The sequence below is a fragment of the Cygnus atratus genome, chromosome 2 (assembly GCF_013377495.2).
Source record: "Cygnus atratus isolate AKBS03 ecotype Queensland, Australia chromosome 2, CAtr_DNAZoo_HiC_assembly, whole genome shotgun sequence".
NCBI classification, from domain to species: Eukaryota; Metazoa; Chordata; class Aves; order Anseriformes; family Anatidae; genus Cygnus; species Cygnus atratus.
The window spans coordinates 97,288,308-97,315,847 of record NC_066363.1 but is presented as its reverse complement, the minus strand read 5'-3'; the positions used below and the strand labels follow the sequence as shown (position 1 = coordinate 97,315,847).

General features: G+C 43.6%; 1 protein-coding gene across 3 annotated transcripts in view; it reads left to right on the top strand.

Moving 5' to 3' along the window:
• Positions 1-2,238: 2,238 nt before the first annotated feature.
• The window catches only part of CARMIL1 (capping protein regulator and myosin 1 linker 1), a 186,813-nt gene continuing 161,511 nt past the window's right edge, over positions 2,239-27,540 (top strand). Inside the window, exons 1-2 of one of the 3 annotated variants that reach the window (XM_035550592.2) lie at positions 2,239-2,594; positions 6,212-6,309. In XM_035550592.2, coding sequence (XP_035406485.1) covers positions 2,555-2,594; positions 6,212-6,309 — 138 coding nt within the window. In that variant the 5' untranslated portion in view covers positions 2,239-2,554. Of the gene's footprint in view, positions 2,595-3,251; positions 3,323-6,211; positions 6,310-27,540 lie in introns of those variants that run through there. The other 2 variants (XM_035550589.2, XM_035550590.2) reach the window with 2 other exon arrangements.

Sequence of the window (27,540 nt, the reverse complement as noted above, 5' to 3'; positions counted from 1 at the left end):
TGCAGACCTAATAATCTGATTTTTCCCTCCTGGGTATTAGAAAAGACGTGAACTTCTGAATTCCTTATTTTTTTTTGTTTGTTTTGTTTTTGTTTTCTACCCAAAGATGCCCATATTCCTCAGTTGGAAGTAAACTTGCTTATGTGCAGCAAGCAAAAAATGCAGTTTTTATGCTGAGCTATGAGGAAAGACTGTCAGGGAGGAAGAAGTCAGCAGGTATTCTGCAGAGAAAGGAAAGGGATGCAGATCCAGTGAAGAAGAGGGAGCAGAGGACCATCAACAAACAGGTATAGAGCTCTCTTTCTATACACATATATGTCCAGGTAAGGTTTGACTGGCAGTGCTGTGTGTTAAAAGCACACAGCTTCTTTTACTAATATACCCTATATTTACTGTTCATTTATTTTCTTTAAAGAATGTCCCTATTTGCTTCATGTAGTTAAACAACAAAAAGGAAAGGCAGCAATTTTGTAGCTATTTCTGTAGTAACTGTATCTATGTTGGTAAAATAATAGCTGAAATTATTCAGAGAGATGGTTGTTGCTGTGGGGAATCATAAAATTGTTTCACAAGTCGCAACAATTTCAAACTGCTAGTCATATTTCTTTTGAAGACCAGGGCATGTGTAGTCCCTGAGATACACAGAGCAACAGCACAGCATTTTACCAGTAAAGTAAGTCATCTTCTTGGATTTGTGATGTTGCTCTCATTGAATGCATTTCAGGCGTCTTAAATAGGCATAAATGACTTTGATCTTCCAGATCCGTCACTCACTTGTAGAGTGCCTGAAATATGAGGTTTATGCAGTAATCCACCCCTTCAGGATGCAGGACGACCAATCACAGTCCTGCTGCAGTGAAAATGATCTTCTCATTGAAACTGTGCATCGCTACCAGAAGCAAGCCTAAGTATTTCCAGAGCTGTCTAGCCTCTTCCTCTCTTCTCATCCAATAAGCTTCTTTCTGTCCTTATTTTTATAGGCGCAATTAGGCAGCTCATGTGCTGTGTTTCTATAACGTGTCTGTTACACATAACAAAAATGCTCAACGGCACAGCGCAACAAGCAAAACACTGCTATTTGTGTTTTTTTTCTTTGATCCTGGGGAAGGAGGCATACTTCTGGTTTCCTTCAGTCTAGCATAAGCCCAGATTCTTGCCTTTCCCCTCATAAGGCATTTGCTAAACAACCTGTAACAAGGGCATCACCTTAGAACAGGTGACATCCCTGTGGAGACAAGGTGGGGGAGTGCAGAAGAGACGGATGAGCTCTGGATCAGAGTTTATCCTTCACCAGGGTTTAAAGCGATCCGGCCTTGGCGATCTCTTTCCCAGGCAGCAGGAAGCGAGGGCTGACTTGATGGTTACAACCACTCCCTTTACAACGTCAATCTTTTTTTTAAAGAAACACACAAGAAGGAGAACTCCTGTGGGGCAAGGCCAGAGGGTGCATCTGCTGAAGGATGAGGACCTATTGAGGAGGGCCAGCATCGAGACCTTGAGACCTCGTTGCCGTAGGTGGTTCTGCATGGCTCCTGCGCTGAGTGGTGCTGGCTGGAGAGGCCACGTCCACGGAGCACCACGTCCTGCGGGACCTCATGGTGGACGAGCGCAGGCTGCAAACATCTGCACTTGGTGCTGTAGCGGTGTTGCAATGCTTCCTCTTGGCGCTCAGGGTTTAAGGCGACAGCCAGCACCAGTGCAGCCAAACTGTGGAAAAGGAGATGGATCATCCATGCGAGAGGCTTCCTGCGAGCCACTGCCCAGGACCGTGCAGCTCAGCCCTCATGTCGCTGGTGCTGTCGCAGTTATTTATTTACCTGCACTCAGGTCGTGCCCGGGCTGTCACCACGGCCCCCTGAGCCCCTCAGTAAGGCCAAGGCCTCAGTGGCGACCCCCCTCAGGCCCCAGACCCTCCCTGAAGGGAGACGGAGGCGGAGAGCAGGGACCAGAGAGGAGCCTGGGGGCGGGAGGCCCTCGGGGGCCGCACCATGGCCGCTCTCCCCGGGGGCCGCGGATGCAGGTGGGAGCGGCGGCGGCCGGCAGGTGGCCCCCGCGGCCGCCCTCCCCTGACCCCGGGGGGCTACCGGGGGGCTGGGGGGGCTGCATTTCCCTGCCTTCCCCTGCCCTGCCGGCCGTGGGCGCCACGGCTCCCCTCTTGGGAGGTGCGGAGGCCGGGGGAGGGCACCCTCCATCCATCCCTCCCTCCCTCCCTCCCTCCTTCTCCATCTCCCTGCCTGCCGCGGCGGCGGCGAGGGGGAAGGAGAGCGGGCAGCCCCCGCCCGGCTCCCTCCTTCTCCTCCCTCCTTCCCTCCCTGCCTGCCTCGGGGCTGGCTTCCTCCCCGGGAAATGCCCCTCCCGGCCGATCTCTGAACATCCCCCCCCCCCCCCCCCCTTTTCCCTCCGCCCTCGCACGGCACCCCGGCGCAGGGCCGGCCCCCACCCCCCCTCGTCCTCCTCCTCCTCCTCCTCCTCCTCCTCCCCCGCCCCGCGGCTCGCATGCTCGCCCGGCCCTGCGGAGGGGCGGCCAGCCGCTGAAGCAGCCCCGCCGCCCGGCATGGCCGAGGAGAGCTCCGAGCTCCCCCGGGAGCTGATAGGTGAGGGCCGGGGCCTGCCGGGCGGGGGCCACCGGGGGGGCTCGGGGGGGCTGCGGGCTCCCCGGGGGACGGGAGGGCCGGGGGGCGAGGCCCCGCTGCTGCCTGCGGGGACCCGCGCCGTGGGGGGCTCCGGGGGGGCTCTCCAGCGGGGGTGCAGGGTTTTGGGGGTCCTGGAGGGGTCTTAGGGTGCCCCCGGGGCACGAACGCGCGTGGGGAAGGGCCGGTAGCAGCCCTGCTGTCAGCCGGGGCCGAGGCTCTGAGCTGCGCCCTGGGGGAGTTTACATGATGTTTTTTTTCCCCCCCCTCCCACCCCACCGGGCTTGTTTAAAACTCATTTTTTTTTCCGTGTGCACGCACGTCTGAGAGGCTATTTGTAATTAAAGTTTCATGGCTGCATGCGGTGACACCCCCCCCCCCCCCCCCCCCCCCCCCATGTTCCACGGTCTCCGCTTAAGCAATGCTGGCTGATGGCGAGGACCTCCTGAAAATGCTGTCATCGCTACTTGGGAGCTTTCAGTAAATGGTGATACGGACTGCTGGCAACCGGTGTCATTTGGGGATAACAGGTCTGATGCTTTAGGATCCAGCTGCTCTGCTCAGGCCAGGCGTCCTCTGCTTTTAGATACCGGGTTGCCTGTTGAAGGGCAATACGAAGCTCTCACCTACACTGGAATTAATTTAAAGTATTGCCTTAATGACAGATGGAAACAGATTTGTCATGCAACCAGGTACATGTTGCACAGTTCTTACAAACATCACCTAGTTCATTTACACTGTTGCTTTGCCTTTGATTGCTTCAGGCAGTGCTTTTGCTGGGAATTAGTTTTAATGTTTATAAAATATTGGTAAAAATCTGGATGGCAAGTTGCATTTGTCACAGATATTTTTTCCCTCTATATAGAAAAAAATGCTTTATTTTGTGGTCTTTTAATGTGCAAACCATGGGGGGTTACTAGCGTTAGCGTATAGCTTGGCTACTGAGAAGCGATGAGCTATGGTCAAAACTGTGATTTTTCCTTTTAATACATTTGAGATACTGATACATGATAGTAAGTGTTGTGCATCTGCACTGTACCCTACTATACCGTAGGTGGGGTGTATTGCATGTTAAGGAGAAAGGCAAAGCTGAACATCCCAACGCATCCCATCCTCTGGTGGCTTTGGACAATTTTAAGAAATGCTTCCCCCCCCGCCCCCCCAATCCTGGCGCCCTGTGCCCACCCACCGCACTCTGTCAGAGCTCTCTGGGGGCTTGTGGGCCCGTTCAAGTGGGTTGGTTTGATTTCTCCCAGCATTTTGGCATCTGCATGTTAAAATGTAACCTGATAAACAGACTTTTTGGAATAACCCTATGCTTTGGGAACAGGACGGAAGGATGTGCCTTAAACCATAGTGATTACAGTGTGGAGATTAAACCGGGAGTGAGAATGGCAGAGCTGCAGGTTTTTGTTGTTACTCACTTCCTGCATGACCTTTACTAGGTCAGGAAGGTTGTAGTCTTTAAAAAAAATTAAAAAAAAAATAATAAAAAATCCCTATATTAGTGTTGGCTTACCTGGATCTGCACCCCAAAGGTGCTGGTGTTTGAATGTAGGCACTCATAGCCACAGGTATTAAAAATGAGTGAGTACATGAAAATTAGAGCCTTAAGTTTGTGCTCCTTAATCTGAAAAACTACTTTGCAAGTCCACCTGCCGCCAGTGTGTGCGGAGGAGCCCTCAGTCACACGGGAGAAACCCGTGAAGCTGAAATCTTAATTTTGTACAGAAATGTCCCCAGCCCTTTCAGGCAGGTGCAGCCATAGAGTGAGCTGGCGTCCTGGTGCCAGGCCGAGCCACAGGTCCCAGGCCTCTCCCCAGCCATGCCAGGGCTGTCGACCTGTGGTCCTTTTCATCGCTGCTGCGTGGCACCTGTGGGATGGTGAGGGAAGCAGGACTTGCTCCCCCGAGGAGGAAATCCCCTGCTTGCCAGAGAGGAGAAACCAAAAGGCAGAGGCTGGGGGCGGAGGTACAGGAGCAGCGACCTCCGCAGCACCTTTCCTTCCGTGAGGAGAGCGGGCTTTCCTTTATGAAAAGGGCTGTGTGGTCAGCTTGCTCCTCAGCTCCCACCCAGGGACTGACAGAGCAGGACTGGGCGTTATTCATGCAAGAGGAAGCCTTGGAAAAACAGCTCGCCTCGGGAGGGAGGACGGGGCTGGACTTTCCCCCGGGCCCTGCTTACCTGGCTGCTCAGGGAGCTGGCTGCCTGGCTCCCTACCAAGCAGTTGCCCTGGGAGCCGGGCGCGCTGGCAGCCTGCCACAGGGCTGCCGCCGCTCGGGGCGGCCTTCACCAGGCTTGCTCGCTGCTGCCCAGGAGCTTTTGTTTCCTGAGAGGAAAATTGAAATTCCGGGGGGGGGGGGGGGGTGGGAATAATTCCGATTTTGCAGAAGGAACGCTTTCTGGCGGAGAGTCGCGCTGACCGGGCGTATTTGTGACCCGCGCGCCCTTCTGCCTTGCAGGCAGAGCTCCTAGGCTGGAGAAATGATGTGTTGCCTGAACGAAGGCATTCGGGCAAACGGATGAAAATTGTGTGGAAAAAGTAACATTCTGTAATTAAAAGCCTTACGAAGAGCCTACTATCTTCGGTTTTAGCCTTTAAACTTTAGTCTGCACGAGGGCGAAGTGTGTGCATTTGGGGAGGGTGGAGACTTGCCATTTAAAGGTTCCAGTAGTGGTGTGGGAAATAGGTTAATGTGTTTAAAAGATTTCTTCCTCAGCTCTTGTCTGGGGGGGCTGGGGAGTGAAATGTGCGGAAGGTGCCAAATTGGCTCATCCAGATGAGTTCCTCTGTTTATCTACCGCTTACATCAGTTGTATAAGCTTTCTGACACGATTCCATGTGTATACGTTCCCTTCAGGACAGGGTTCAAGCCTTTAGGGAAAAGGCTGGTTCATTTGGTGCTTGGCAGAGACTGTCTATATGTGTGTATGCCTGTACGTAGAAAAAAAATTATGGCAATTAATGCAACTTTGGCACTGTGAGGTGCCTACAGCGACTTGGGCTGAGACCAGCACTGCCTTCCACAGCATCAGCTGCATAGCTGTCAGGTGTTAGTGGCTGGAAGTCTGACTGGTTGGCTTTGCATCTTGAATGTGCAAGTACAAAATGTGCAAACTCCAGGTTTATCCATCATCCCCCTTCTCCCAGTAACAATAAAAGGTGAGCGTCTTTGCAGTACAAGGAGTTAATTGGCTTTAGCAAGCTTTTCAGGTACGAATAATAGCAAGTGAGGAATTTGCTCTCTTTTCCTTGAGCAGAGCTAAGCGGTGCTGGGGCTTGTCTTGGGAATGCTTTTGATGTGTAACTAGCACTGGAAAGAAATATAAGATTGTGTTTAGAATGCTGGCATATGAAAACTCTAACCCTACCATAATAGAAGTAAATTATTGTGTGGATGGTGTACTTCTTACAAAAGTTGTGTTCGTTGGTGTTTAGTACTGTTACACGTGCATGAGACTTCTGTGAGTGCAAGCAGTTGAGCAACATAGCTGTGAGTCTTCCTGAAAATAGGACTATGGTGTTTCCTTCTCATGTTGATGCTAAAAGTATTTAATCAAGGTGTTTTCTTTTATTTCAGAAAGTGTCAGGGATGTTATTGGGAGGAAAATCAAAATTTCGGTCAAGAAGAAGGTAAAGCTGGAAACGAAGGGAGATAAAGTGGAGAACAAAATATTGGTGAGTACAGTAGACTGAGTGATTCAATTTATGGAGGAACAGCCAATATCTTTTCAGAAGGCGTCAATTCTCCTCTTGAAATATCCTTTGAACTTTTGTTGTACCATAAGTTTTGCATACCTCTTACTTTCTTGCTAACCTGCATAGCAAGTTGGTGTGTGGTATGCACGTGTATGCACACATGTTGATCACTGAGTTATTCTTCAGGGTTTAGGGTATGGTGTTGTGGATTGATGCTAAGACTAGTTATTATTAGAACCTGTTCTACAATAATTTGCTGCCTTTCCTGGTGAGGTTTCCCATCTACATCAATAGGAATTTTAACTGGACAAGAAATGCAAAATGAAGCATGTAGAATTATTTATCTTTTGAGAGTCTCTTGAAGCTGTTACATGGTGAAGAATAATTGTAAAGCTGTTGTGCTTTTTAAACTCAAATGACTATTTGTACTTTTTAGTATTCTCTGAGTCATTATCTGCGTTTTAAAAGAAATGCTTACTGTGTGGGATCTTCCATTGTCATTCCTGAAACTGTAGTGGGGGAAAGTGTCAAATTAATCTCACTGAAGTATGCTTTCCTGTTTTCTCAAGAATAGTTTTGCTGGCCTCTTTTGATAAGAAGAGAGCTGCAGTAATGAGCTGGTATGCGTGCATACTGTCTTGAATACTTGGGTATGCAAAAAGAGATGGAACTTCATTTCTTCTTTCCTTTGATACTTCTCTATCAGGAGAATAACAAATGCAAATAACTACAATGCTGCTATAATATTTTGCAAGATGTTTGAAATTTGGTGCTTAGTATCAATAAGAATGCTATTGTACGTTTGAAAGTTTTGTCGCCAAGACTTTGTTTGAGATTTTAGGTACCTTCCCCATGTCAATATGCTGTTTTCTTGTTAAAAAACACAACTGATTAATCAGTTCTGAATTATCTTCAAAAAGTGCATGTTGCTTATCCTAGGGCAGTAAGACTGTTGATAATGGTCTATCTTTCCATGAGAGCAGCTACTTATGGAGTTTGAAATATTTTCTGCGTAATATCTACCTGTTTTATTTATAGCTCCTGGGTTAACAGTTTATTTCTGTACTGGAAATAGGTCGAGTGTTTGAATGTTGATTGATCATTTCTATTTATTTGAAAGCCACATGTAGAGGGAAGGCTGACAGTTTCACTGAAGCAGTAACACTTGATTGACTTTTGGCTTATCCTGAAACATTACTGATATCAATAGTGAAATACACTGTGGAAATACTGTAGTACTGTTCCAATCTGATGGGACCAAAAGAATGTCAAGCTCTGAATCCTCAGTGAAGCTTCTGAGGGATGTACTACTCAGCAGTAAAATGCCTAAAAGTGACGACTCAGATCATTTTTCTCAGTCATCTCCTAAGCTCTCAGGTGGCAGACTTTAACCTTTGATGGCTGGAAAGGTACTGAAAGGGAAGAAACCTCTTTAAGGGGTTCACAAGTTTTTTGAGCGGTTCTTGTGTGCTTGCATGCTGCCTCCAGTGTACAGGATAAGTCTTTCAAGAATATGAAGGTGGTTGTTGTCCAGTAGAACCATTTGTTCGTTGATACAACCATGCAGAGGACTTGTGTTGCAAGGAAAAAGAGAGTGCTTTCGTGGTTAGGGAAATTGACGGTTGACTGCTGGGGTTGGATTTCATGTTTTCTTCTGCTACAGAGTCCCTGTGTGAAGCTATACAAATCACTAATGTCATTTTTATTTTTTTTACAGTGTTTCTTTGACTGCATGCGTGCATCTTTATTTTACGTGGTTTTCTTTGCAGAAGTGCTGAGTGTTCTCTGTAGTGGCTGAGGCCAGTAGAGGCTATGGTTTCTTTTGAGAACAGAGTTCTCTGAGATGCGGAGCACTCTGAAAAAATGACACCAGTGACACCTTAAGTTGGGTACCTCAAATTAGTGGAAACTTTTATGCCTTACTGTGTCTACAGACTGTCATTCCTTGCCTGTGACACAGAGAAGATAGACCCTCCTCTCCTCAAAAGTTTCTTATAATAAATAACCTTACTTCAAAAATATGTGGGTGCTTAATGCTAAACACCACTGGAAAGCACCTAACAAAGTTAAGAGATTTGTAATCCAACCTAGGATTTAACAGTACTCAGCAAATAATGCATATGGCCTGCGTTATTCAGCAGGTAAAAGTGACTACTGAATGCTGTGCCTTGACCAAGCATGCAAACTGAATGCTGAATAAAGTGTTGGCAGCAAAAGCACTTCCATGATTAAATACTATATCCTTAAGTGCATGCACCACAAGGCTCAAACGTGATTCCATGGCCAACCTTCGTGCCAGTACTGCTTGGTACCTGGGAGCTTACTTCTGAATTGTTAATATTCTTCTGAGCACAGCCTCTGGAGTTCACGTGTAGCAATTAATTGTTTTAAGATTTAGATTTAAATTGTATTAGTAGCTGTGTGTTTACAAGCAAATCAGTTAGCATGCATTGGGTCCAGCACTTACTAAGCAGAAAACGCCAGTTGTTCTTGGTCTAGCTAACCCCAGCACTGTTTTGGAATGTACTCAAGACTTTAGAAAAGGTTGATCATAGAGGCTGAGTGATCTCTCATCCTTTCTTCCTAGGAAACTCCAGCAAAATCACTGACACTTTGAGATTATTTAAAAATTGCTGCTTTTTGCAGGTACCTGTAAAAACACTTGGCCTCTGGCCCTGTTGTTCATGGTGTATTCAAGATGCAAAGTTGTAGAATATGGATATAACCATCCAGTCAAGTCACTCTACTCTAGCAAATTCCTCTGATCAGTAAGATGGAAATTTCTCTAAAGAGAAAAGTGCAAAAAGAAAATTGATGTTGTTTAAAATGAGGTTCCTATGTTAAGATGGTGACGTTGGTGGATAAAGTCCATGCATGCCTTAGGGTAGCTTTGGGATCTCAGCTTTGGGTGTCAGAGTCTGGAATTTTATGACTTGGGAGTTTTGAAGTAAGACAGATTTATCACTGCACAACAAGCTTGCTGCCTCAGTAATCTCAATGTGCAGTTATTTACTTTTTCAGTTAGTCATAATGATACAAACCAATAAACGTGGCAGGCGGCTTAACTGACTGATCTGCGGCGTTGTGTCTGGCCATAGGTGTGCAGGCCGCAAACTGGAGTCCAACCCTGAAAAGTCAATAACCGACTTGAAAAACCAACAACCACCTTGAATGGGCTTCAGATCAGTCCTCAAGCAATTAGGGTGAAACCCCAGCCCTCTACAAGTCTTCTTTATATTGCTCTCATAGAGCAAAGCCGCCCAGAGGGAGGATCAGGAAATAACCTGTGCGGCCCTGTTTGTAAGGCTGAGCACTGTTGCAAGGGCAGCCATCGCTTCTTCTGGGTCAATAGGGTTCTTGCAAAGTAGGCTTTCTAGGTTAAAATCAATAACGTCTTGTAATCAGGTTGATGATTGCTTTGGTTTTGTGGGATTTTTTTTTCCTTTTGTTTAAACATGGTTTCTCTGAGAACAAAGCTTGAGGCGTCATGTTGAGTGGCTACTGTGTTTCTCCTCACACTGACAACTTCTGGGCATGGTGACTGGTTTCAACCAAAGCTGGTGGGTGTGTAGAGGTCTAAGTTGTGATGATAACACTGTGGGTTTTGTGGAAAAAAGCAGTCAGAAAAAGAAGAGAAACTTCACACTTATTTACCCTGAGGGCCCCATGTTTTGGCACTCTAAGGGATCTTGCAGAGTGCCCTGTCCATAAGAAAAAATTCCAGTGTTGTGTTGTTTTTTTAATCCAGAGGCTTTGGTGTTTATCGGATTATCACCCACACGCAAACCCTGGTAGGAAATGGGGCTTCTTAATTTCACTGTTCGTGGTGCTACTCTTTTCCCCCTCAAAACCAAAGATATCTGTATAGTGTTTTGCTGGATATGTCCCATTGCAGTTTGTTCCTGTCACATTTACTGTAATTAATAGCAATCAGTGAGAAGTTGAACTTGTAAGATAAAGGCAGTATGTTAGATACATCTGATCAGCTCATTATAAAATACTTACATTTTTAGGAGGGATTCATAACAGGTAAAAATTCCAGGGTCCCTTTTACTTTTTCTTTCTTTACTATTAATAAAATGGAACAATTGTAGCATAGTTTCATTTTAGATTTGTTTTCCTTTCCAAAATAAAATTATTTTAGATATTAAAGATGAAGAACATATTGGCATTTCATACATACTGCAAATGACCATGCTCCCCATATGGCTGATCTGTTGTATATGTGCTTGTGTGTTTTTTTTTTTCTTTTTTCAGTGTTTTCCTAACCTTAAGGTCAGAGTAGTGTGATGTGATGTAGTTACCAAGAGCACTTTATTAGGAAATCCCATTGAGGAGTCTCAGTTACACTGCTGCCCCAGGTCATTTGCATTCTCCTTGTTAAAATATCGCATTGCTACTTCTGGAACTATGACAGTTGCCTTGGCAGGTGGCTCTCCTTGAAATGTTCTGTATGCCCAACATGGATTTACTGACAATAATTTGTATGCCCTTGTCACTTTATTTGGGGCATATGTTGGCATGGACTTCTAAAGCAAAATTTCTAGTTGAATCCTGTCAAATAGGTTTATATTTATTATGTGCACAGGACCTAAGATTTCATGTTCTTCTTCTAAAGAGTCACTGGTACAGAGTGAAATTCTATTAAAAAGATGTACCTGTATTTACTTTTAAAGGAGCAATTACGGGCATCTTGTGCACTGTCCGTGTGGCTGCTTGAACAACTTAGCTGACTTTACTGAAGTAGCTGAGAAAAGCTGAACAGGCACAGCAGCTCATACAAGCTATAAGGATAGCAATCTCTGCGTGGAGGCAGTAATGTTTTGCACTGCCAAAACTATTTTGGGATGAAAAGCTCTGGCGTTTGTTTCCCATTGCTCATCTTTTTGTCTTGATCCATCAATGATAATTTATTTGAATAGAGATTCTATATCTGTCTAGGTGTATTGCCTTTAAAATATTCACTCATATTAAATCACTAAGAGCATGAAGCTTACAGGGTTGTCCAAGGTTAGTTTTACATAAAATGTGTGCGATCTCGCATGTTACATCATGACAGCTGGTGTGTGATAATGATCTTAAATATGGACATTCTTGAAGAATAATGGTGTTTCCTCTTCTGTGCCTGGAACACTGAGTGTTATGGCATATCTTAAGTGTGTTTTTATGAAGATGACATGAAGTAGGTGTTGGTACATCCCTTATGTCAGAAAATCTAAATAAAATGAGGTAGAATAATCAAAAATACATGAAAATATATTCTAATCAATTTATAAGGGGCCTCTTCAAAAGCAGTTGAACTGTCTTCAATTCAAAAGATTGCTACAGAAAACTGAAATAATAAGAGTAAAGTTCTCTGGAAAGTGAACTTAGTAATCCAGTTGTATTATTACGCAGTTTATTTATTAATGCAGTTAATAAATATACATTCGTTAATGCAGTTGTACATAGTCCCGAGAAAGGAAATATTTTAAAAAATAATCATTTCTGTCTAAGTTTTAAATAAATCTACGTATACGTTGTACACTGATCTGCAATGTCCCTTTTTAACCTTTGGGAGGTTTTACAAATGCAACATTCTCATGCTGTGATAGTGCATGAAAATGTTAAAATAATCTTTCTTGAGATGTTTCCACTTGTAGGAACGGAAATTGATCAGTAAATGCAATTAACCAAGTGGAGAGGAATGCTGACTTTTGCTTTGGATTGGTGAGGCTGGGAATTGCATTTATCTCCTCAGTCTCTGTTTATGTTTCCAATTTTGTTCTCCCTCCTCACCTTCCTTATTTCTAGCCTCTCCCTCACTGAAAACACCCACTGCAGGTGGAACAGTCTGTCTTGTGTTTAAATCAGTGTTGACACACTTGTATAGCTTTTTAGTATAGTAACAATATGAATAAAATGTGAGGCAGTGCTTGGACATTCTGCTCCTTTCCCTCAGGTCTGTCTGCCTTAAGGGTAAGGTGCAATCTACTCTTTTAATTAAATTGGCCTTTGACCAAACTAAAACAGTCCCTTTTCTTTGGCTACCCAAGCGAAAATGTGGATTTCTACAGTCTTGGCACTTCTGTCCTTTTGAGTGCAGCTCTGCCTAGAGTTGTATGCTTTCTTTTACACTTGTTCAAGCATAGATTTCTTCCACATTGAGGGTATAGTGTATTCTTATACTCTCTGTAGCACACGCTTTGCGAGGATAGTGTTACGACTGTATCAGAAGAGCAGCTTGCTTGCACTCATCGTCTTTAATGCTGGCCAACTGGTACATATAGGGAAAGGTAAGAAAAGGTTACTCAGCTTCCACTGCCCAGAAAGCAGCTGCCTTTGTTCTGTCTCAGGTACTTTGTGCTCACCTGCATGCATATGCCCTTATCTGTGTCCTGGAAGGAGGATCGCCTCACTTTCAGTGGCTTCTGGTTTTCAGTTCACAGCTCTACCAGCTGTCGGGAGAATAGGAGTGGTGGGAAGCAGGACTCCACTATGGCTCTGAACGGTTCATAGGATCTCTTCTTCTATCAATTTTTCATAATCCAGTAAACCAATGTGATTTTTAAACCATCATACTCTTTCTACGTCTTTCACTGAATATGTAATGTACCAAAGTGGTTTGCTAATGTACTTTTGTTTCTAGAGTGCCTGACTCCCTGCCACCATTATTTATGAAATGGAATCTTTCTAAGCAAGGATTTGCATTGAAATCTGTGCATAAAAGTGGCAGAAGAGTGAATATTACAGATAATTTCCAAAAAGCTGGAAATGAAAAAATAGAAAATGAGCGTTAGGGTCAACTTCTTGTCTCTGTCACTCTTCTCTACTGATGGCTGCTTTTTCAAGAAAGAAAAGCCTTGGAAGGGAACAGAATGTATGTAATTAGATGGGCCAATACAAATGCAAAAAGCTTGTCTGTGGTATGTGTATTTTTAAATACCTCATGGCTTGTTTAGTCTGCCTGGAGATACTTACTCAAAGAAAAGTGCATCTTGCACATGGAATGTGGTTCATTTTACTCTAAGCGGAGCGGAGGAGGATGCAGTAAACTTGAAAAAGGCTAGAAAGACTGCTAATTGAAAAGCTAGTGCACCACGTGGTGAAAAATACTTCTTGTTGGTCTGAGCCCCTCTCTTCAACCATTGTTGTGGTGGAAGAATTGGTGAACATCACCAATTTTTCTGATTATTAAAATATTTACTTTGGATCACCTACAGTTCTGCTTCTTTTTTTTTTTTTTTTTTTTTTTTTTTTTTTGTCCTCTTGGTGATGGTAATTTAGTTCTGTGTAAAGTAATTACAGGCCCAGGATGTAAAATTATTTGTTAAATATAATTGCTACTAAATGCGCTCCATATTGCTGCCACGGTCCCCAAGCTGATTTTTGCCCTTTCTAATCGCTCTCTATCTCCATAACACCCACTCTGCCATAACGTGTGAGTGGTATCTTTTGGTTAATGATAGGTTCCTCAATTCGAACAGTTAAGATGACAAGCTATTGCTATGAAAATTTAATTACAAAAGCTAGGGCCTGATAACCCAGCACTCCTGAAATAGGCTTAACAAAATTAATTGGCCTGCTCAAGTTTGGGAAGCCAGGGTAGCAGAATAAGGTCCAGATATCTGCAGGTTGGGATTTTAACGTTAGCGAATGAAGCAAGTTTCTGCTGGTTGGTGCAAAACAAGGATAAAAGGTCACAGCCTGCAGGATGGAAACCGAAAGCAAGTGAGGAACGGCTCTTCCTTGGATGGGTTATATTTCTGGGTCTTAGAATCACGCAATCATTAAGGTTGGAAGAGACCTCCAAGATCATATGGTCCAACCATCACCCTACTACCACTGTCACCCAGTAAACCGTGTCCCTAAGCACCAGGTCCAACGTTTCCTTGAACACTGGCAGGGACGGTGACTCCACCACCTCCCTGGGCAACCCGTTCCAATGTCTGACTGCTCTTTCTGAGAAGAAATGTCTTCTCATTTCCAACCTGAACCTCCCCTGGTGTCTTCTCTGCATAGTGACTTTTGTAAAAAATTGAAAACTGTGTACTGGATGTTCTGCAGCTTATTCCTTGGGCTGACACATGACATTTGTGTCTTTGCATGTAGTAGAAGGCCTGCATGACAGGAGGGTATGCATATGGGGATGGAAAAAAACAGCATAAAGGCTGGACCTGGGCCTGCTTTCTCTTTAGGAGTTCTGTCCTGCATTGTTTTTTTTTTGTTTGTTTGTTTGTTTGTTTTGTTTTGTTTTGTTTTCCGGAGAGGTGTCTATGCTTTTCTTTTTAGATAGGTCAATAACTGCATTTAACTTTTTCCCCTTTGTGCAGTTAGCACCGTGGTTAGCACCAGGCAGCCTGCAAGGGCGTTTAGGGTAGCTGAAAGGTCTCTAATAGCTGCTGCTTAAGAGGTTGAGGTCACCTGGAGCAAGCCATTTCCATGTCATGCTCCTGAATGCCTGGAAGGAGCATGCCAGAGGCAGATATACATGAAATACGCAGTTCAGGTATGTACCTCTTCCTCTAAACACATCCTCAGATCTCTGATTGAACAGCATCCCACACTTGTGCGTAACATTTTGCCAATCCACTGCTTCTGTAGTGCTTCATGAAACGTTGTGGATTTGAGCTCAGCTATCAATACCTACTTATTCCTGGGGCCTGGGAGGAAAACAGGAAGGTAATATAGTTGCTACAGAGCAAGTTTCTACTCGGATCTGATTAGGGGAAATGAATGGCTGTTGACCCTTATCTGAGTCGGGAGACAGGGCACTGCTGTGTTTGTTCAGGGTTGACCTCTGAATGAAAAGGCTTCTCTCTCTCTGCCTCCAAGGCCATTAGCAAGACTGAAACTATTCATACAGAGCTATTGATAAAGGGGAAACCTTTCAAAGGCTCATCCCTTAACAAGCACTTGAGCCTGGTGCTTAAGAATGATACTGTCTTAAAGCCAGTGAGCTTCTGCAGATGCAGAGGTGGCGGAGGCTTAGGTATGGAGCAGTGAAGGTAGGACAGTGTTTGGATTAGTAGTGCAGCAAACTGCAGCTGAAGATCTTTTCTTCAGGTGTTTACAATGTTGCCAGTAAATATTTGAGGAAATGCTAACTTTGGAAGGCGCTGATGCTTCGATGAGAAATAATTTCTGACATCTTGGTAAGTTTATTCATACTCCAAAACTAAATTACACATTTTATATTATTTTTATTTTAAAAATGTGTAACATGAAAAATGTATTTTAAATATAAAGAATAGTTTTTTTGACTGCATCACTATTCACATCTGCACCTTGCAAGTATCAGAAAAGGAATGTTTGGGCTCAGGGCTTTCTGTTCTCTCATCTCACAAAGGTGCTGGAATGCCTCCAGATTTTGTGAAGCATATCACTATATGCTGTGTACACTTATTGCATTCACTACGGCTATCTTTATGCTCCCTTTCCATCTCCCTCTTTGCTGTCCTTCCATCTCTGCTTCAGCAAGTCCCTGAAAACTTTTATATGTGTAGATTACTCTCAGGGCTCATGTTTGCTTTTTAGCCTGCCCCTTCACTTACACTAGTATCACCATTTTCCCAGCAGTGTATTTCCCCACTTCTGTTTCATTTCCTTACAGGGATAATGCTGGGGTCACAGAGATAATACTGACAGAGCCACAGCAGTCTGAAATATTGTAAAATAGTTTTAAAATGGTTTCCTCTGTGAGTAGAGTGTTGAGATACCCAATTTTTATAGTTCTCTCTTTGCTTTGGGAAGACATTTTTCTAATTTTTTTTTTGACAATGACTTTAACTGCACCTTATGCAGTCTGTACCATTTCCCTCACAAAAGATTTCACAGCCACTTTTCTGCCACTTACTTGCTTGGCTGCACCATGTAGGCAAACTGCAAGAGCTGCTGAATGCCACTCAGACTTCTTATAGGTACATCAACCAGCTTGGAAAAGCTGGTTATCTGGGGAAGAGTGGTGTTCAGTCTTTAGCCAAATGCTAAGAAAAGTCTTCAGAAATGGCCAACAGAGACATATGTTTTGTTTCAGTTGGAAACTGCTGCTGTTTTTTTGCCTGCTCTGAATACTGTTGAAAATGGTAAGATGCACAGGACTCAACTCTTCATATTTGCATATTCAAATCAGATCTTAGGTGGCTGCAGGATTATTGCCAACACCGAAAACGCCTTGCCTTTTGGACCTCTCATTGTTAAACTGTGATCTTTATCGGCAGACAAAGATTTATTAAACTTAGTAGATATTTTTTGTAAGCCTTTTGAATATGTTTTCCCTGTTAAATAATTTGAAAACAGCCCAAAATACAACAGCTGAAGATTGAGTTAGTTTCGTGAGCTATTTCCAGTGTAACGCTATCCTTTTACTGAATTTTTATCCTAAGTACTTCCCATAACATGATTAAATCGATCCGCTGTTGTTTATATGTGCGTGAAATTGTGTGAAATTAAAATCCCGCAGGTTTTTGTACGGTATTAATTTATCACAAATGTAGCCCTAATGCAATTTTAGTAGGTCTTTGTTCAACCTGAATGGTTAACAAGTTTACCCAAATTATTGTTGTTCTGTTTTTTGTCTTTTTTTTCTTTGTTTTCTATTTTTATCTTGCATTGTTTGTTTTAGGGTATTCATTATGTTGCTTTTCTTTTGGGGGGACCTTTTTATTCTTGCCATAAAGAAAATGTTGCCGACAATTGTTTGATATCGAGACTGGCCTTAAGGACATATGCATGATTTAAGGAAACACTGGCAAGCCAGCTACTCTGCCTCCTTTTTCACCTCTGCCAGCGTTCCAGATTTCCCCTGTGCCCCAGGATGTGATTTGTATGGTGCTGATGGTGCCTCTCCCTTCTGCCATAAGCAGCATTGAGCTTGCTTAAAAGGAGGTCGGTGCATTTGTGCTTGACACCGAGCATTAAGTACCTCGTTTCCTTGCCTTCCCTGGTGCTGTAGCCAATGTTACCTGGAGTTCTCCAGCTGAGTAAATGCACTGTGGTGTCAGGGTTGCTCAGATCCTAACGAGAGAAGTTCTGCCATCATGCTTATACCTCGAGATGTGCTACAGAGGAAGCTTTGCTGTGGAGTAACCCACGTATAGTAAGTTCACAGCCACTCCTTGTGTAACCTTGTCTGTGTGCCAGAGCCCAGGGGAGGTGGAAGAGATGGGGCCGTGCAGAAGGAGGAGGTGTCTCTGCTTGCACAATTCCTTCCATAACGCTGCTAGACATCTCTCTTGCCAGATGCACGAATCTGCATGGTGCTGCCTGACTTCAGGACTGGATGGGAATGAGGCATTCGCTAGCGGTGCTGCTTTTTCAGAGCACCAAGGAACTGAAGTCAGGGAGTTTTATCAGAAGGGCTACATTTTCTCACCATCCATTTCATTGTGCATACCCTATGGGGAGCCAACATCAGAAGTGTTTTGCCAGATAATCTTCATCCGATTTTATTTTTTTAAGTTTTATCAGTAATTTCTTTTTTTGGGAAACAAACAAACAAAAAAAGTCTCAGTTTGTGCAAAAGGGGATATACAGCTTGACAGAACTGGCAAAAAGAAGAGGAATAACTTTCTCTGCCTCCCTGTGTCACTGTTTCTGAAGTGGTAATAGCAGCTTTTCCTGGAACACAGGGGAAGAGCTGGCACAGACATCAGACTTTCAGGCTGGCAGGAATTAAGCAAGTCGCCTCAGTTGTTCTTGTGTTTTTGTGCGCTCTTGAAATAGGTTTTCCATGGATCAGGCAAAGGGACTGGTTCTAAATAACATACCGTTCTCACAGGGCTTTAGTTCTCAGTAAAATAATTTGAAATCCTTTGATAAAAAGCTGTTATTTCTATACCTTTATTTATTTACAGCATCACAGTTACCTTTGAAAGAAAAGTTTTTGTGAGTATGATGAACTGCATGGCCTTTGTTCATATAGGAATACGGTTGTGGTAAATAGAGGAAATTGAGAGAGGATTGCAGAACTACTCAAAATACATGAGAGACCTGGTACAGTGCGCAGGTATTGCTCCTCCCTCCCCCAAAACTGTGTTTGAAACTGGGCATTAACTTTGAGGTCCTGCTCTCTGCATTAAGTCTTGAATCACAGAATCATTAAGGTTGGAAGAGACCTTCAAGGTCATCTGGTCCAACTATCACCCTACTGCCCATGTCTCCCACTAAACCATGTCCCTAAGCACCAGCTCCAACCTTTCCTTGAACACCCCCAAAATAACAAATTTCTTATTTTTTATTTATTAAAATAACAAAGTATGATGAGAAAATCCCTAAAATGCATAGGGTCTAGATGCATCTTTGGGAAGTTATCTGGGTTGTTTGGTACAGCGCAGTTCTTGCCACCTCGTATCTTTAAGGACACTGAGTAAGTTTACAGCTTTACAGTCATTGCTATCAGATGGCCCTCCCTTGGGAAGCAGAGAGGTTTTCATAATTGACCTTTGGATAATCTGATTGCTTTGTCTGAGAGAACAAACCCCCCCCTCCCCCCCAAAAAAATGTGGTCACGTGGAATTTGTCCTGCCATCGTTTAAACTTGGGCAGTGGAAATCCATTAAATGCTGATCCTCTGCACTTCTGCAGTTTCTGAGTAACCCATCTGCTCAGGTAGGTTGTGAACTGCATCTGCTCAAGATGTGCCCAAAACCCACTTCTGGTTTCTTAGCTCTCATCTCTCCTGGTGTAAGTCTAGAGCACTCCCAGGTGGCGTTTGGAGTCCAGAGTTGCAGGGTGAGGAGTGGATCGGATTGCTCTGTTCAGGGTTTTGTGCACAGCCGGAGGATTAGTGGATCTGTTGGTGCATGGTGGAGCCAAGCCAGTTGGACTCGGCATTAGGTTAATGCTTAGGGCACTGTGGCTGCATTGACAGGAGGAAATTTATTATCTGGGTTACAGTAGCTTCTGGCAGTAGCATTAAGCTGCTAGTGTAAGAATATACTCCTTTTCTATTTTTTTATTTTTTTTAAATCCCATGTAATGGAAAATCTGTCCTGAGCTGATTTTAGCATTACACGGAGGTAAAAATACCTAACGGTTTGCTGTTATCAGTCTATCACTGTGTGGCAAGGTTGCTTTCAAACATCTGAAATGGGGATATTGATGTTTTTCCCCTCCTGTAGGCAGAGTTCATGCGTAAAATTAATGTTGAGCTTCTAAGTGTGCTTAATAACCACCCCTCCCGTGAAGATATACCAATGCACATAATGTTATGCATACTGGTGTTTTAGATTGGACGGTGTCTTAAAGAGCCAGTTTATTATATGTTAGCCAACAAACACACAAAGATTATGCACATTTCAAAGATTGTTACACTCTTATTTTATTTTCAGATCAATAGAGTAACTGAAATAAGAGGCAATACAATAAAATATTCTGAGCCCGGCATGTTGCCTCTTGCATGAAGATGACGTTCGGTTGCTACACATGTGGTTTCCACAGACAGCGAGCGTGTCAGCAGGTTCTGGATTGCCCATTTGTTTCAGCCAGAGCACAGCCCCCTGTCGCCACATGCTGTGAAATCCCGTAGCCTGGCTCACCTTCTGTGCTGCTGACTTCTTGTAGCTCTATCTGCTTCGTTTATTCATTATTGAACACATGCTTTCTGCTTGACAAGTGCTATAAAATCCCTTTCACTCTGGCTGAACTCAAGAACCTCCACTGAGAGTCTGGAAGGGTTGTTATTATTTTTTTTAAATGCAAATACTGCGTATTTCTACTTTCCACTGAAGTGCTCTTCACAGCAGACTACTTAAAAGGCTGGGAGAGTCGCTCTGCCCCATCCTTTAAGCAGTGAATTCATGTAAAAATGAAGTCCTGGATTTTTCCAGATTTCTATTAAGCACAGGAACAGGAATACCTCATGTTTGAAAATGTTCCTAGAGGTCTGATAATATATTGGTTCTATATGATAAATGAGCGTTCTTACTATGTAGTATGTGTTGGTATATGTACTTCTGTATTAAAGTAGCTTGTATGCAATCCCCATTAAGTTAGCACTGCATATAACTAAAGGGCATGCTTTACTGACACGAGCTACAAAGGTCTGAGCTTTCTGAAATTTTAATTTTGAAGTACTCGGTTTAGACATCCAGTGTTACAGTTTTTTGATTTACTTTAACCTCTATGATTGAGACCAACAAACGGAGGCTTTGTATTTCCTTCCTAAACTCTACCTTGTGTAAGCTCTAGCTTGTCTTTCTGTTTTTATTGAGCATGTTGTGACTCATTTTTCTTGCGTTATACAGAGCCTTTTTATTTGTTCTTTCTTAGATGAACATTCCAGTGTTTGGGAGCAATAACCATACCTGATGCTAATCCAGGGCACCAGCTTTTGATCTAAAGGGGGAAGAACAGGGTTAATCATTAATCTGTGAGAAGATACCTTTCTAAATATAGACTTTTTGGTGCTGATTTTTCTTGGAAAATATAGCCGTGGTAAATTTAGCTCAGTCTTCACATGCATGTTTGTATTTGCCTTTAAAATATCCCATTCGAGACCTTTTTGTAAGATTCTTCTCTTGGGTCAGGAGAGGTAGCCTCAGGACTTCCCATGCAGTTGGATATAACACCAGCAGTGACCTGAGACAGCAGTTTTGTTGTCAGAATATCTAGCAGTGGAAGAGCTGACTCGTTCCCCAGAAAAGAGCAAAGAAGCAGATGGGAGGCTGTCTGGAGAATATTTCAAAAAAAAAAGGCCAAGGAAAGGGAGATCAAGGCCAGAGGAATTACTCACTGTCGAGCCAGTCTCCCTCTTGTTTTCTGTACTCGACAGACTGTAGCTGTGAACCTTGTCCTTCTCCACACAGCCGGGATGGAGAGGCATACTTTCCTTTTTTTCAGAGTAGGGGTCAACTAGTGTCTCTCTAATTGGGCTAACAGAAGCTGAAAAGAAGGTGATGGCGCTCAAGTGGCTTTGATGAGCTTGATCGGGCTACATGCTAAATGTTTTTGTGGCCCTTATTAGTAAAGAAGTCTGAGGAATGAAGTCTCCGCATGCCTCAAACTTGGGTTTTATCCCGTCTCCATTGTGTTCATCTTTGCTGTGCCATGGCATCACTCTTACCTGGCTGAGTCCTGGTGAAAGAGCTGATGAAATAGCCACAGGATAAACCATGAGCATGGCAGGTGGTGTGCTAGTGTGCAAGTCTCCCCAAAATGCTATAAACCATGCTGGACACCAGAAAATGGTTTCTTCTCCTGAGTGGTAAACTTCTGGTCCCCCACCCAGTGTTGAAGATGTTGGATGGTTCCTTCTGGGTCATACTGTCTCCTTAGAGAAGCATTGTGGGATTCCTGGGGAAGTGTGTGGCTAAGGACCCTGGCTTTTGGTAGGCACCAGATCTACCATCACCTCTGTCTACTAAGGAATACTGGTTCAGTGCCTTAAGCACAGTTGTCGGGTGCAGGCTCTTTTCTCTTTGCTAGATCTACTGCAAAGCCTTGTTTCCAAGGCATAGGATCAAATTTTCCTTTTTGTTTTAGTGCTGCAAAAGCCATGCAAGGTTTGGGAGCTCTAACTGGAACCGTGTGCGCCATCTGCATCGGATAAAGGATTGGATAGACGTGTAGCCTTACTTCCTCCAGCTGGTTATGTGTTTACAAAAATGCCACGGTGTTTGTTTTTCAGGTGGATTTAACACCTCTTCCTTGGCAATCTCAGACATATGTGCAGAACCCACTGTTCAGATGCCTGACTGTGACTTATTGGATAATTGTCTGAACTTCGTTTCCACACCCAAACTTGATGCTGGAAGCATTTCTGCTGTGAATATTAGCGTTCGTCTCCTGTGAAGGCTCATATGGGCAAAGCCCCACTGTCGTTTCTGCCAGTACTTTTTCAGTGAATGCTGTTTCTCAAAGATTTGTGGAAGGAGTGTGGGCTTGTGTGAGAATACCAGCCTGTATGGCTGTTGATACTTGCTGAGAATGGTGTGTGGTTGTTGGCTTAGCCTTGTTCTCTAAAAATGAGCCTTTGCTGAGATTTTTGCTGCTTTTCTTCTGTTCTCTCTGCCTTTTTTTTTTTTTTCCACATGGTGGGAAATGATCGTGAACAAATTGAAACTTGAAAAAAACACCCAACCTTTTTTCTATTTTTGTGCTTCTGATGCTGTTATGTCAGAGTACATGAGGATGGCATTAACTCTTGAGTTATACTGTGTTTTAGCAGTTGTGTTTATGGTTGAAGATTTAGGAAGCCAGGACCAGTCATGCAGTCATTTATAATGTCTGTTTCTAGTGACAGAAAGCCAGAAGGATAATCTGTTACCTCAGGTCATATTGGCAGTCATGTCTGCTGTTGCACTCATTTCTTTGGATTTAATGCTAATAAAAATGCCTGAACATAAGCTCTGAGAAGTATATTGATAAAGGAGAGGATGATAAGTAAGATTATTTAATAGCATTAAATACTTACGTGAAGATGTATATATCTACAAATATATATATATATATATATTCACAAAAATCTCTAGCCAGTAGCATCCAATAATCAAATGGCGCTGTCAGTTTACTGTAGTCATCACATAAATCCTCTTATACCCATTCATGCTGGGTGTATACCTTGGGTCTTTCTCCACATTCCCAAACAAACAAAAAATATATTATTTTGTGGTTGCTGGCTTTTTTTCCATACCAGATTCAAAACATGATTAGGTGGATGGAGTGAGGGGGATGGTTTAGTGACAAGGGGATAAGATCTTCAGTCCTAGAGACATAGAAGATACTGGGAACTTTCAGCAGCTGTTTATTTTCATAAGAAGGCAAACTCTTTTGGAAAGACTCTTACTGTGCAGCTGGGAAAACACATATCAAGCAAAAATGCAGTTTGAGTTGAGCTTGACAAGCCAACTCTTTTTTTAAATACTCCTCTTTCAACACTAAGTCTGTGCTCTCATCATGTAGGTGATTGTGGTGTAGCTCAGTACTTCCCAGTCTGTGCTTCCCCAGTGAAGCCCATGTGATAAGCTCTGTGTTCTCTCTTTGCAGGGAAACTTCAAGCGTCTGTGCACTGTTCTGATGAGCTGTGATATCCTGGGGTGCTCAAGGCAGACGTACCCACTGACTGGGACAAATAAATAACAATCTATAGTTAACTAATTTTCTCTCTTACGCTAATGTAGGATTTTCCTCTGTTTTCAAAATGCTAATATTTCTTATCAGACCTGTATGATTTGCTTGCACATAGTATCAAACTTCATATTTTGCAATATACTTGTTTTTCAAAAAAACAACCAGAATTGAATTGTCTCAGAGCGTCTGGCTCTAGGGAATATCACCTGCAACTGAGATGTAAAAGTCTTCCCTGAAGTGAAACTCCATGCAGATTTATTGTTATTAAGTAGGGAAAAAAACATATTGCGAGGCACAAGCATTTAACAGGTTTTAATAAACAAACAGTACGCAAGGACAAGAAAAAATATTTATAGCACTACAGGTCTGCTAGTTTTTCAAGTGACCTTGAGAATATGCAAGTGTTGTTGTTCTTGTTAAACTAACAGTAAATAATCCTTTATTAGAAAAACCTGAGTTTGGGGGCTGGCTCAGATCCTTGCAAGTAAAAATCCTGAACGTAGTAACTGGTGACCTTAGCATCTGGTTGCACTGAGCTGGGAAGAACTAGAGGTTTGAAGCAGACTTTAAGATGATGTTTTAGGATTTGGGAATCATCCCCGAGTATTTATCTGGTCTTGACTGATCAGAGAGGGAAAAGGGTATCATTGCCAAGAAAAGCAGCATGAAAGCAACACTGCAGCTTCTGAAGAAGCAGACATTGCTCCCTCATAATTAAGCACTGAATATGAGCTACTAAAATTGTTGTTGGAGAAACTGCATGTTTTCTAATTTCTTAGCCCCAGTGTAGTTTTGGGATTGATTCCTGAAATGGAAGAGGTCTACGATGGAGACTACCAACTTCATGTGGTGTAATTCAGTAGAAAGAAAAGACAATATTTATGTGCATAGATAGGGCTTTGCCACCAGGTGAGGGTAGAGAAGGGCTATATTGGATGGTCATCAGTGCTGAAGGCTTTAATTTCTTTGCACATCTCAGTTGTCTGTGTGCGTATTGAATAACCTGACTGACCTTGAATCTCATGTGTGATTTTGTAAGAAGAGATTGTTCAGTTATGACTTGTTGAGTACTGAGCAGGATTAAAGTTTTGCTCAGTCTGGAAACTTTTCCCGTATATGGAGGAACATGTAGTATAATTCCGTCTCTAGAAGTTTCAATTTAAAAGGTCATTAGTGTTTAAAAATGTATTTGGAAAGTTGTTTGCTACTAACTTTGGGAAATTGTATGCTGTCAAAGTTGTTCTGCTGAGCAGCTGATGAGTGGCTAAACGAAATTCCCTGGGCTCTCTGACAGTTTTATCTTTTCAGTGTAATATAGTGAAGCAACTGCTTCACTTGATTTATTCTCCTCTGTTGGGGAATCCATTGATCCCCTGAAAAGTTGATGCAATGGTCGTGTTTCTTTGTGTAAAGAACTATTCCCTTTGCACTTTCCTTCATCTGCTTAACTGCAATTTCTGAATACACCGTCCCTTCTAGCAAGGCATCGCACTCAGACAAAATTGACAGGATGTTTTATTGAGGGGAAAAAGCATGTGGTATTGGTGCTGAGGTGGATATTTTTTCGACTGAATAATGAGTGACCTAATGTCAAGCCACACTTGGCTTTTGCAGGTTTTCACTTACCTGTTTAAAAAATGAAAAGCGCTAATCTTTTTGTAATCCCCCCACAAGAGAGAGAGAGAAGCAACAACCTGCGGATGTTTTTGAAAGAATAAAACCACAGAAGTGTAAGTGTGAACCCTCTCCTTACCCTGGAAGTTCCTTTTTGTTATTTCTAGCCCTGTGCAAGAGACCTGGCTGCTTGTGGTGGGCTTTCATCTTTCATTGGAAATCAGAGGAGGGCAGGGGGAAAAGGCTTTCCAGCTGGAGTAGCTGCCTGTTCCTGTGGCCTGCTCTGCTTTCCTGAGTGGGATTTCATGATGAGAGCAGGGACGGACAGTGAGCGAGCTGACTAAACCAAGACTCCTGCAGGGCAGTCTGACCTGTTTGTGTAGACTAAAGCCAGGTAGGAAATCAGAACATGGTGGAATAGCTCTTGCAAGCTGGAACTAGCGGGCTTCATGGTGCCAGGAAGGAAAAAAACAGATTGAAATGTTCAAATGTGTTTCCTCTCGCCCCTTCCATGTCTCTTGGATCTTTTATTTCCGCTAGTAATGGAAGTCTGTGTATTGAGTTTTGAATGAACGGCTTATACTGCGCTAGTGTGAAGTACCTAATGAGCCTCGTTTCTAAAAGATCTTTCAGTCTGCCTCAGTTAACCCAGCTGCTTTTTTTAGAAATACTTGCTTTGGCAGAGGCTTTTCTATGTGTATGAAGAATGCGCAAATAAACCATTGCACAATTTGCAATTAAAAAGGAGGATGTGGGGAATGGGAGGTTTTTAAACCAGGAGATTGCCGAGCCAAGTAAAACAATTGCTTGGCACCACGTTTATGTTAGACCCCTGTCTCAACAAGACCTGGGTGCCTGCATTTCATGTTGAGGAGTAGAAGCGTGAGCCCAAGCTGGGGGAGTTCTGCACCGCCTGTCAGGATCAGGCTCTAAAGAGGGACCCTGTGTTTCTCTTCTTCCCTTTGCATAGGGGTCTTGAGCAGCTGTTCCCTGGGTATGCTTCTGTTCTAAAAATCGTTTCTCTTTCAGAATGATCAGGAATGTCAAGGCACAACTCCGCAGGTTAAAAATGACAGCTATGGCCTACACAAACAATTGCCTATGCTACATTTCTGGCATAGCTGCTACAGCTGGTGTTTGCCTCCGTGCCTGCTCTTACTCTGTGACTTGGTGCCCTCCCCAGTCCAGTGGTCAGCCTTTCGTTCCTCCTGCCATGCTGGGCAGATGTGCCATTGCATGTGGATTGTGTGCTGTGCCCAGATTCCTGCGGCAGTCTTGTAGTGTGCACTGTAGGCTTACATCTCCCTCTGGATGAAGAGACCACGGCTCAGCTCTTTGCTAGTCATTTGGGCAAGGTAAAACCTGCTATACGTTTAGCTAGCTCAAAGCAAAGGGTGTCATTTGAGCTGTCTAAGTCACAAATCTGAGGCAGGTGGGGTGAATCACCCTCTATCTATAGAGGGACTGAAGGGGTCACCTAGACTTCAGTCTAGGCTAAACGCCTGTCTTTTAGGTGACTCAAGTTGAACAAAATGGTTTTTCAACTTGCTTCTCTGTGCTCTGCTTTTATGTTTGTGAAACGGAAGAATTGCTCTGCACTGCCTTGCAGAATAACAATTCTTTTGCCTCCAGTGGTGTATCCTGCTTGCTCACAGGATGCCTTTATTGCAGCAGATGTCCATGGATGTGCGATACTCGGCTGTGCTGTTCATCGTTCATCTCTCCATTTATCTTGCCGTGGCATGTTGTAATTGTGGCTTCTGGTCTTCTGCTGAAGCCTGTAATGGTGGACGGGGAAGCCTTCTGTGGCCTGTGGCTGTGTAGTTAGCAAATGTTTTGTGGAGTCCGCTAGACATCCCTTTCACCTCCTAGTGATCCCTCAAGTGTGTCCAGCACTGCTTTTCTCTCTCCGTAGCTCAGAGGCAAGCAGGAACTAGTTGGTCACATGAGTTAAACGCGTTCAGAGGCCTAGTACAGGCGAATTATAATGCTAGAGTACTGTAGTACGGATCCCAGCCCAGATAAAAGGAATGATGCCTCACGCATTGGTAGTGAGGACAAGAAATATGGTTGGGAAATGCTGTAGAAACAGCCTTGTAAAACCTGGATTGATAAAGAACAGGAAGCATTTTAAGACTCTTGTGTACAAGGTGAGTGGCTGGCCACGGAGTGTGACTCAGGGTAGGAAGCAAGACATTGGGTGAGGATCATCTATGGGGATCAAACTGCTTTTAGAAGAGCTGAGGCAAATGCTTCTCAATCGGAGATGAACAGAGAGAAATGTTGTCTTATCCATCACCCAAACCCAGTTTTACTAGAATAGCAAGAGTTGTGAGGGGACAGCCTCGCAAGAGCAGGTAAGCTGGTTCAGGGAATGGCCTATGTTTGTCGTCGTCTTTCCTCATGCAGTCATTTCTTGCCTCTGTGCTGGTAGCGGGCAAGCCTCTCGAAATGCAGCTCCTGAACTGGTGACTGGCTTCACTCTGAGTTAGCATTATCCTGGCAGTTTTTGAAAGTCCAGCTGTGAGTCTACTTTATTAACCGTGG